The sequence below is a fragment of the Pimephales promelas genome, chromosome 12 (genome assembly GCF_988280905.1).
Source record: "Pimephales promelas chromosome 12, fPimPro1.hap1.1, whole genome shotgun sequence".
Classification (NCBI taxonomy): Eukaryota; Metazoa; Chordata; class Actinopteri; order Cypriniformes; family Leuciscidae; genus Pimephales; species Pimephales promelas.
Window position 1 is genome coordinate 33,472,940 of NC_142780.1, and position 11,923 is coordinate 33,484,862.

General features: G+C 37.5%; 1 protein-coding gene across 7 annotated transcripts in view; it reads left to right on the forward strand.

Annotated features, from left to right (window-relative positions):
• The window catches only part of ubr5 (ubiquitin protein ligase E3 component n-recognin 5), a 59,866-nt gene extending 53,239 nt beyond the window's left edge, over positions 1–6,627 (forward strand). For all 7 annotated transcript variants that reach the window (XM_089118041.1, XM_089118043.1, XM_089118045.1 and 4 more), the window contains 2 exons: positions 2,360–2,445; positions 5,928–6,627. In XM_089118041.1, coding sequence (XP_088974167.1) covers positions 2,360–2,445; positions 5,928–6,140 — 299 coding nt within the window. In that variant the 3' untranslated portion in view covers positions 6,141–6,627. The remainder of the gene's footprint in view (positions 1–2,359; positions 2,446–5,927) is intronic.
• Positions 6,628–11,923: the final 5,296 nt, after the last annotated feature.

Sequence of the window (11,923 nt, forward strand, 5' to 3'; positions counted from 1 at the left end):
CATTAACCTAGATTAATGTACTCTAAAATTAGGGGCAAATCCAAGTGTTCATGTGGAAGCTAAATTAGTACCGCGATTACTGCACGACATGTTTAACTTAACGTTCATTTCTCTCTATAGGCACGTCCAGAGATGACGAGCCAGTGTCGTCAACATCAACTTTGCAGCCGACACTTACCCTTAAAACACTAGTTTATTAAATTATTCAAATGTTCAGAGTCTCCTTTGTTTTTTTCCGATACATTCATAATCGATACTTTTGCCAGTGCACTACGGCAAGCTTTATTTGCGCTTTAGCACTTAATTTATATTTTAAGGCTCATTATTAAGGTTTAGCATTTCTCTGTAATGTAGAGCAATGTTAGTAATGTGACGTATAATATTCTTTCTCAGCCCTGAAACTCAATTCATTTTGTTTGTGCTTCCAAACATCAGGCATCTGCCTCTGAATGCAAGATAACATAACAGTGTTTATTGCGTTTGATCTGTTCTCTGATGCGCAAGCAATTTTTTGTCAGAAATAAATTTACAGACTTCCCGTTACAGCAACTTAAAAAAAAAATGTATTACTGATATGCGCCGACGACCTTGAAGTGGTGATTTCTTTTCTCTCTCTTGAAGACATGGGATGGAAATGATGCTTTATTTGCAAATGTTTAATGAGATATTCCAGTTTTGGAACGTAGGATGGAAACAGATATTGACTGTATGCATATTTTAGTGCAACATCCTGTTTCTATTATATTAGGCAACGATTTGAATCAGAAATTTTGTTAATGGACATTTTGAAAGAACATTTTCCGTTGAATATCAAAATGAAGGTTCATATATGATTGCTATATTTTTATTGTTGTAAAAAGATTTGGTTAAATTGTTTTATATAATTGTGTACAACTTTGTATGTAGTTTTATTAGGGGCCAAGCACCATTGTAATCGTTGGCAATCTTATTATTATTCTGCTGGTTCCTTTCTTCTTCCACTCGAGTCTATAGCAGCGCATAGAACCTCTTGTGAGAAAGTTATGAAATTTGGCACACAGATAGAGGACAGTCTGGACATAAACCACAGCAATTTTGCAGTCAAACTCAATCCCTCTAACACCACCAACTGTTCAAAGTTTCACTTTCGTTTATGCTAATAACTTTTGAACCTTAAGGCTAGAAAAACGTATTCCTTGGAAATTTAATTTATTTTCCATCATGAAATTTACTGCTTTCTCAAACTCATCCTAGATTGTTCATCCAATTTTCACGAAAATTCAACTAGATCATCTTTAGAGCATGCCAACAAAAAGTTGCGGATTTGAAAACTTTTATTGAATAACGTGTGAATGAATTTGACGGAGCATGCCAAAATGGATAGCTCCTCAACACTTTAACATATTCTGACCAAACTTGGTTTGTTTTATGACAACCATGACCTAAGGCTCCCTGGACCGTTTCAGCGCAGTTCCACCTAGTGGTCTGGAGATATGAAAAATTTACATTTTGATTATATCTTCTGAACAGTTTGGACAGAACTGTTGTCATTAGATTTGGTGCAGCATGCCAAGTCGAACGATTCCTAATTTTCCCATGTATGCCATTTTGAGTGTTGGCCATCTTGAATTTTGTTGTAAAATGCTTTACTTTACAAACATATTGGGGTATTGTTTCGAGTTTCTTCGGCACCATGTCCTGACGGCTCTCCAAAGTGACAGTGCCTCGCCACCTTGAAAAGTTATGAAATTGCTAATAGCTTTTGATTAAAAATAGCTTACTATAATGAACCTGGTTTTAATAGGTTCCTTGGGTTATGCTGAAAACATCGATACCAATTTTGCCATAGTCTCAAACTTCCTGTCCACTACTTTTATTATATTTTTAAAAAAAGGTTTAAAAAAAAGTTCAGACTCCTCCTCCTAGTCCACCAAAAGCAAATTGTATCATCTTAAAAAAAAGTTTAGCATTAATTAGTACAAATTTAATGGGATGATGCTAAAACAACTCAAACAATGCTTTGGCATATTGACACCAAACTTTGCATGTGTTATCCACACCACATCAATTTGGTCACAGCGGCACCTATTGGTCAAAAGTGATCAACGTTAGATCACATTATTAGTGATTGTATTACATTTTTAGGCATTTTTCCTAAAATCATGTCTTTAGCTGCTCATTGTTGCAGTTGGTCTGATGTATCATGCTGCCTTGGTGCTTGGCCCCTTAATTGCTGCTTGCAGCTATATTTATGATTCTGTTATAAACTGAGTAGTTTGCCATGAAAGCATGTTCTGCTTATATGACACGAAATAAATCAGATCCAATTAATCAAGTGCCGGTAAATACTTCAATGGTGTTGTTTTGTTTAAACCCTCAGGCGAGAATGCGGAGAAGCTGCTGCAGTTCAAACGCTGGTTTTGGTCCATCGTTGAGAAGATGAGTATGACGGAGAGGCAGGACCTGGTAGGACTTTTCTGCATTTCTTTACTCTGCGTTAATGGAGTAGTTCACTTTAAAAAAAAACTTTTGCTGATAATTTACTCACCCCCATGTCATCCAAGATGTCCATGTCTTTCTTTCTTCAGTTGAAAAGAAATTAAGGTTTTTGATGAAAACATTCCAGGATTTTCTCCATATAATGGACTTCAATGGGAACCAAACGATTCAAGGTCCAAAAGACAGTTTCAATTCGTTAATTTCGTTCATTGAATGAACCAAATGACACGAAAAAAGATTAGTTCATTTTGATAAACAAGTCACGAACGCGCACCACAGAACAGAGCAAGGCGAGCATTTGAGCTTATAAAACCTAACCTTTTTTTTTTTTTTTTTTTAATGAGCGATCGTTTCGCTTGATAAGACCCTTATTCATCGTCTGGAATCGTTCAAAGTTTAAGTTTTATAAGCACAAATGCTCACCTTGCTCTGTTCTGTGATGCGCGTTTGTGACTCTTCTGTTTGACCTCGATTTTCAAAATGAACAAATTTTTTTCGTGTCATTTGGTTCATTCAACAAACGAAATGAACGAATTGACTCAGAAAAAGATTCGCTCATTTTAATGAACGAGTTCGAACAGGAGAGTCACTAACGCGCATCACAGAACAGAACAAGGCAAGCATTTGAGCTTATAAAACTTAAACTTTTTATTTTTATTTTTTTTAAATGAGCGATCGTTTCGCTTGATAAGACCCTTATTCATCGTCTAGAATCGTTTAAAGCCCTTTGAAGCTGCACTGAAACTCTCATTTGAACCTTGAACCATATGGTCCCCATTGAAGTTCATTATATGGAGAAAAATCCTGGAATGTTTTCATCAAAAACCTTCACTTCTTTTCGATTGAAGAAAGACGTGGACATCTTGGATGACATGGGGATCAGTGATGCGCGGGTCAAAGTATAAACAACCCGCACCCAACCGACGTTTTCAACTACCCGCCCGCAACTCGGACCGCAAAAAAAAGTAAGAAAATATTGTACCCGACCCGCTTCCTGACCGCATTTTTTTTTACTAAAAGTAGTAAATGCTCATCGTAGCGTCATTGGGCCATAGACGTGTAACAACACAGCATCGCAAAAAGACGTACACATAACAAAGCCAGCACTTTGGTCATCATCTTTCATTATTTCGGTAAATGTCTCCCACACTTTTACTCTTTCTATTTGTGTATATGCGGAGCTTCCACTCCTCAATCATCACATTTTCTCTTGCCGCCTCCATCTCTCTGCAGACTGTAGTGATCATAGACGTGAACGAATCGAACCAGTACAACCTGAATCGTTCAAAACAGTTCGCGTCTTGCGTCAGTGCTTATCCACAAGTTAATAAAGATACTCACTTTTAGACATGCATGAATCGAAATAAACCAATATCCCAGAGTATATTTTACTTTAGTAACTCCAACAGTTCACTGAACAGAGACATATGGTGCCACTGATGAGCACGAGCAGCTGATACTGCGCATCCGCGTACTACCGAACGCACAGGTACAGCGGTTCTCGGATCACCAGTACAGAACCGAGAACTGTTTAGACTGAGCTTGTGTGTCATCTTCGTGCCAGTTATTCAGCCAATAAAGTGTAGGCCTATATATTTCATAGAAAATTGTTTCTAGTACTATATTCAGTGCCTTGCAAAAGTATTTGGCCCCCTTGAACTTTTCGACCTTTTGCCACATTTCAGGCTGCAAACATAAAGATGTAAAACTGTAATTTTTTGTGAAGAATCAACAAAAGGTGGGACAAAATCATGAAGTGGAACGAAATTTATTGGGTACTTCAAACTTTTTTAACAAATAAAAAACTGAAAAATTGGGTGAGCAAAATTATTCAGCCCCTTTACTTTCAGTGCAGCAAACTCTCTCCAGAAGTTCAGTGAGGATCTCTGAATGATCCTGAATGTTGACCTAAATGACTAATGATGATAAATAGAATCCTGTGTGTAATAAAGTCTCTGTATAAATGCACCTGCTCTGTGATAGTCTCAGAGGTCCGTTTAAAGCACAGAGAGCATCATGAAGAACAAGGAACACACCAGGCAGGTCCGAGATACTGTTGTGGAGAAGTTTAAAGCTGGATCTGGATACAGAAAGATTTCCCAAGCTTTAAACATTCCTAGGAGCACTGTGCAAGCAATAATATTGAAATGGAAGGAGTATCAGACCACTGCAAATCTACCAAGACCTGGCCATCCCTCTAAACTTTCAGCTCATACAAGGAGAAGACTAATCAGAAATGCAGCCAAGAGGCCCATGATCACTCTGGACGAGCTGCAGAGATCTACAGCTGAGGTGGGAGACTCTGTCCATAGGACAACAATGGTCGTATGCTGCACAAATCTGGCCTTTATGGCAGAGTGGCAAGAAGAATGCCATTTCTTAAAGAGATCCATAAAAAGTGTCGTTTAAAGTTTGCCACAAGCCACCCGGGAGACACACCAAACATGTGGAAGAAGGTGCTCGAACTTTTTGGCAACAATGCAAAACGTTATGTTTGGCGTAAAAGCAACACAGCTCATCACCCTGAACACACCATCCACACTGTCAAACATGGTGGTGTCAGCATCATGGTTTGGGCCTGCTTTTCTTCAGCAGGGACAGGGAAAATGGTTCAAATTGATGGGAAGATGGATGGAGCCAAATACAGGACCATTCTGGAAGAAAACCTGATGGAGTCTGCAAAAGACCTGAGACTGGGACGGAGATTTGTCTTCCAACAAGACAATGATCCAAAACATAAAGCCAAATCTGCAATGGAATGGTTCACAAATAAACATATCCAGGTGTTAGAATGGCCAAGTCAAAGTCCAGACCTTAATTTAATCGAGAATCTGTGGAAAGAACTGAAAACTGCTGTTCACAAACGCTCTCCATCCAACCTCACTGAGCTCGAACTGTTTTGCGAGGAGGAATGGGCAAAAATTTCAGTCTCTCGATGTGCAAAACTGATTGAGACATACCCCAAGCGACTTACAGCTGTAATCGCAGCAAAAGGTGGCGCTACAAAGTATTAACTTAAGGGGGCTGAATAATTTTGCTCACCCAAGTTTTCAGTTTTTTATTTGTTAAAAAAGTTTGAAATATCCAATAAATTTCGTTCCACTTCATGATTGTGTCCCACCGGTTGTTGATTCTTCACAAAAAATTACAGTTTTATATCTTTATGTTTGCAGCCTGAAATGTGGCAAAAGGTCAAAAAGTTCAAGGGGGCCGAATACTTTCGCAAGGCACTGTAAATACAAAGGTTTAATTGGCATCTTTTTTCAAACGACCCGACCGACCGCGACCAGAATATCATTAAAAACATTTTTGGATGACCCGTAACCTCATTTTGGATCAACTGATGGGGGTGAGTAAATCATCAGCAAAAGTTTTTTGAAAAGTGAACTACTCCTTTAATTCACTTAAAGCGTGCCACATGTTAAGGTATTCGTGTGTGACTCCCGCAGGTTTATTTCTGGACGTCCAGCCCGTCTCTGCCGGCCAGTGAAGAAGGTTTCCAGCCCATGCCCTCCATCACCATCCGCCCGCCAGACGACCAGCACCTGCCCACCGCCAACACCTGCATCTCTCGCCTTTACGTGCCACTTTACTCTTCCAAACAGATTCTCAAACAGAAACTTTTACTAGCCATCAAGACCAAGAATTTCGGTTTTGTGTAGTTAAACGAAACTCGTTTAATCGTTGTGTAATATTCTAGTTCCATTTTTGTAGATTTATTTTTTGTCTATACAATTTTATGAAATCTAAAAAGTGCTGTCGCATCCCCGGCAGTCATTTTTTTGGGTCTGCGTTTCAAACGTGGACTGCTTGTTCTTATTTTGTTTTGTTTTTTATTTCCGTTATCAGAGTATAACGCAACATTCCTGCATTGGCTTTTGTAAAGTTGAAGCCTGCAGCTCCATTGGCTTGAACTGTAACTTCCCGTGACTTTGGCCTGACGGTAAACTGTCCGCCAAACCCCAGCCAAAGATGACAGCAGGAGTATTTAAAGAAAAAGGAAGATTACACTGTGATTTGATTTATTTTTTTTTCCCTGCCCTAATCATAAATATTACTATCACTGAGAGTTCACTGCTGCCTTTGTGGAAAGTCATTTTTTCTTGTATAGAGGGAGTAGGGAATTTCAAAAATAAACTTGGATGCAAATTAGTGTTGTGGTTATTCTACACACACACACACACATGATCCTTTAGATGAAAAGTTGTAAATGTCCCACTATGTCTTCAGAGACTTCAGTTGGGTGAGGTTTGGAAACACACTTTCAAAGTATACACTGAATACTCGCTTACCTTTTACTGTATGTGTTGCGCAGTGATAAACTAGTAAGCTGTTCTCTCATCACTTTAGTAGTGTCGGTTGTCAATGTTGGATATAAAATCAGGTAATTTGCATTTAATAGGCTCTATGCACAACTAAAACAGGTCGCATCGCTTCGGGTCCAGGTCTTTTGTATGTGCTTCATGAAATTTTTTGCGGTTTTACTCAAGATACCTTAAAAGGAGCAAGCAAAGATTAGCATAACCAATGTCCCTCACATGTGCAGACGTTTTATATTTTTTCTTCTTCACAGTAACGTTTAGATATTTAAATGGAATAAAACGCCAATAACAAAGTGAACTACACTGTAAAAATGAATATGCTTTATCTAATCAATAGAATTGTGGCAACCGATTACAAGCAATATTATTAGTTAAATTGAACAAATTTATTCCTAAAAAGTTATTCCTTAAAAGTTAACCATTTAAAATGAGTAAAGTTTACACCAAAAAATTTAACCAAAATATCTCACGAACAGACAGACGTCAAAGATTAATTAATGACTCTTTATTTTATATTGCCAACATTGAAGACACCTAATGTTAACAAGCAGAATCACTGAAGGAGAAAAACGTAATTTTAAAACAAACACCGATCACCATAATAGTGACTTCAATTTATGTTTTTTTAGATGTTGTAAGTTTTACTCATTTTAAATGGTTAACTTTTAAGGAATTAATTTGATGAATTATTATTCAATTCTAATATGTTAAATTTATTTAATATTTTTTTTTGATTAGATAAAGCATATTAATTTTTACAGTGTAGTTAGGTTAGCTGATTACCTTAAAAATCATTAGATATTATTGTCAGTTCTTACGGCCGTTAACACTTTCTCTGACAAGCGTATGCGATGAGACCTGTTTTCCGGTTTGGTCACTTGACGCTCGGCATAAAGCCTATTTCTGCAGAAAACTCAAACTCTGCAAAGAAAAACCTGCAATATACTAAACTGGGTTAGAAATGCAAAGTAGTGTGCATGTCTGAGATGCCAGTATCACACTCGCTGAATGAAACCTGAAACGTGGTCATTTGACAATATTGTTTATTACTTTTTCAAACATTTGTTGCATGCTTGATAACTGGTTTAAACGCTATTACACAGTATTTCACTCAATCGCAGGATATTGTGTCAAGTAAACAGCAAAGAAAAGACATCAAAGGTTAAAGAAAAGTTGATTGAGTTTACCACTGTCTAAAACCAGCTCCCATTTGTTAATGTTCATTAATACTATAACAAACATGAACTAAAAATTAGCCATATATTATAATAAAAATGTTGAATTGTTATCAGAGATAAAACTGTTGATCTTAGAAATGTAGAGTAACTAAGATTAAGAATGCTTTATTTTCATAGTTCATGTTAAGTAATGCATATAACTAATGCTAAAGGAATTTTGTAAAGGGTTACCGAACTATAATAACAAATTCTTATTGTCTAATGTAAATATTTGTAATGCTTTACATTAAGGTCTTGGTGGTAACATTTAAAAAAATACTGCTCATTAGATGATTTGCCAGTGTTAAACTTTGTTAATGTTTCTCGTACTATAGTTCATAACATTAATGTTAACGCATACAACTATTTAAAAATGTAGAGTAAATGTATATAGAAATACTGTTGGTTCATGTTAACTAATGAAGTTAATGACCGTAAAAATATCACTATCACTTTACAATAAGGTCCCATTCATTAATGTTCCTGAATGCATTAATAATAGATTTGTCAATATTAGTTGAAAATACAACTGTTCATTGTTAAAGATACAACTTTTGATTTAAAAAATGCTAATAGATGTTAACCCATTCAGACCCTGTGTCCATTGCATTATGCCTTATTCACGGCAGCGCCATCTTTGATTTTTAATGAGAATGAAAGTGAGGCTGTGAGGGATAGATTTGCATCTCTTCAATGGGCTGTACTGTTATTTAATGTGTTTTCAGATTGTTCTGCTCATGAAACACTGGAAAAATATCTTTCCAAGAGATGTCAGTTGACAAAAAACTCCCGACAATGTAAGCTGTGGAAAATTGTAAGTAATCTAGCCGCTTTATTCCGCTTTTTACAGCGGATGCCTTTGGAAACGCGGTAAGTCTATCCCTCACAGCCTCACTTTCACACCTGTCATGGCGCTGCTCTGAATAAGGTCTATGGACATCACATGTCAGCCCCCTTTTTTTTAACTTCTGGAACATTTCACCTAGTTTAAAGCCTGCAGTCCATGAGATTGGACGTTTGTCATCCAATCAAATGCCAGTAAAGCTCTGCATGTAGTAATTATATATAAAAAAAACTACATTGAAGAGAAGCATGGCAGCATTTCACTCCAAACACAGAAGCAAGCAACATTTACTGAGGTGTATTTACATTTTGTATATATGCAGATTTCTTTTATAAAAAAAATATGCATGTATATATATCACAGTACCGATAAATTTTTTAAACTTTTTCATGTGCAGAATATACAGTTCTGAAGTGCTTGAACATATAGCTGATGAAAAAATCTCAGATGTTGAATGCAGAGTGCAAAAATGGAGGCTCTAGACCCTTCCAGAGCTGAGATATGGACATCCCACGTAGCATTTATGCCATTATAAATATCTCAATATCTCAGCCCTGGAAGGGTCTAGAGCCTCCATTTTTGCACTCAGGTCTAAGTCCCATGGCCCTCTACCAGAATTCAGAGTTTCAAGAAAATCAGAGAAACTCAAAATTTCGACCCCCCCAAAAAAACGACAGTGTTACCCCTGTCGTTTTTTTTTTTTTTTTTTTTTTTTGGTGTGAAAAAATACGTTTCTCCAATCTTCTTGAAACTTTGGATTCTGATAGAGGGCCATGGGTGCAAAAATGGAGGCTCTAGACCCTTCCAGAGCTGAGATATGGACAAAAAAAATGACAGGGGTAACACTGTCGTTTTTTTTTTTTTTTGGGGGGGGGGTCGAAATTGTGAGTTTCTCTGATTTTCTTGAAACTCTGGATTCTGATAGAGGGCCATGGGACTTAGACCTGAGTGCAAAAATGGAGGCTCTAGACCCTTCCAGAGCTGAGATATGGACATCCCACGTAGCATTTATGCCATTATAAATATCTCAATATCTCAGCTCTGGAAGGGTCTAGAGCCTCCATTTTTGCACTCAGGTCTAAGTCCCATGGCCCTCTATCAGAATCCAGAGTTTCAAGAAAATCAGAGAAACTCAAAATTTCGACCCAAAAAAAAAACCCGACAGTGTTACCCCTGTCGTTTTTTGTTTTTTTTTTGGTGCGAAAAAATAAGTTTCTCCAATCTTCTTGAAACTTTGGATTCTGATAGAGGGCCATGGTTGCAAAAATGGAGGCTCTAGACCCTTTCAGAGCTGAGATATGGACAAAAAAAATTTTGAGTTTCTCTGATTTTCTTGAAACTCTGGATTCTGATAGAGGGCCATGGGACTTAGACCTGAGTGCAAAAATGGAGGCTAAAAAAAATATGCATGTATATATATCACAGTACCGATAAATTTTTTAAACTTTTTCATGTGCAGAATATACAGTTCTGAAGTGCTTGAACATATAGCTGATGAAAAAATCTCAGATGTTGAATGCAGAGTGCAAAAATGGAGGCTCTAGACCCTTCCAGAGCTGAGATATGGACATCCCACGCAGCATTTATGCCATTATAAATATCTCAATATCTCAGCCCTGGAAGGGTCTAGAGCCTCCATTTTTGCACTCAGGTCTAAGTCTCATGGCCCTCTATCAGAATCCAGAGTTTTTAAGAGGATAAGAAAAACTCAAAATTTTGACCCGAAAAAAAAAACGACAGTGGTACCCCTTTCGTTTTTTTTTCTGGTCGAAATTTAGAATTTCGATATCTCAGCTCTGGAATGGTCTAGAGCCTCCATTTTTGCACTCAGGTGTAATTCTCAGGGCCCTCTATCATAATCCAGAGTTTCAAGAAGATCAGAGATAGTCAAATTTTTGACCCAAAAAAAAAAAACGACAGTGGTACCCCTTTTGTTTTTTTTTCGGGTCGAAATTTTGATTTTCGATATCTCAGCTCTGGAAGGGTCTAGAGCCTCCATTTTTGCACTCAGGTCTAATTCTCAGAGCCCTCTATCATAATCCAGATTTTCAAGAAGATCAGAGAAACTCAAAATTTTGACCCGAAAAAAAAAACGACAGTGGTACCCCTTTCGTTTTTTTTTCGGGTCAAAATTTTGAGTTTCGATATCTCAGCTCTGGAAGGGTCTAGAGCCTCCATTTTTGCACTCAGGTCAAAGTCTCACGGCCCTCTATCATAATCCAGAGTTTTGAGAAGATTGGAGAAACTTAATTTTTCGCCCGAAAATGAAAAAAAACGAAAGGGGTAACACTGTCGTTTTTTTTTCGGATCGAAATTTTGAATTTTGATATCTCAGCTCTGGAAGGGTCTAGAGCCTCCATTTTTGCACTCAGGTCAAAGTCTCACAGCCCTCTGTCATAATCCAGAGTTTTGAGAAGATTGGAGAAACTTAATTTTTCGCCCAAAAATGAACAAAAAACGAAAGGGGTAACACTGTCGTTTTTTTTTCGGGTCGAAATTTAGAATTTTGATATCTCAGCTCTGGAAGGGTCTAGAGCCTCCATTTTTGCACTCAGGTCAAAGTCTCACAGCCCTCTATCATAATCCAGAGTTTTGAGAAGATTGGAGAAACTTAATTTTTCGCCCGAAAATGAAAAAAAACGAAAGGGGTAACACTGTCGTTTTTTTTTCGGGTCGAAATTTTGAATTTTGATATCTCAGCTCTGGAAGGGTCTAGAGCCTCCATTTTTGCACTCAGGTCAAAGTCTCGCGGCCCTCTATCATAATCCAGAGTTTTGAGAAGATTGGATAAACTTAATTTTTCGCCCGAAAATGAAAAAAAACGAAAGGGGTAACACTGTCGTTTTTTTTTCGGGTCGAAATTTTGAATTTTGATATCTCAGCTCTGGAAGGGTCTAGAGCCTCCATTTTTGCACTCAGGTCAAAGTCTCACAGCCCTCTATCATAATCCAGAGTTTTGAGCAGATTGGAGAAACTTAATTTTTCGCCCGAAAATGAAAAAAAACGAAAGGGGTAACACTGTCGTTTTTTTTTTCGGGTCGAAATTTTGAATTTTGATATCT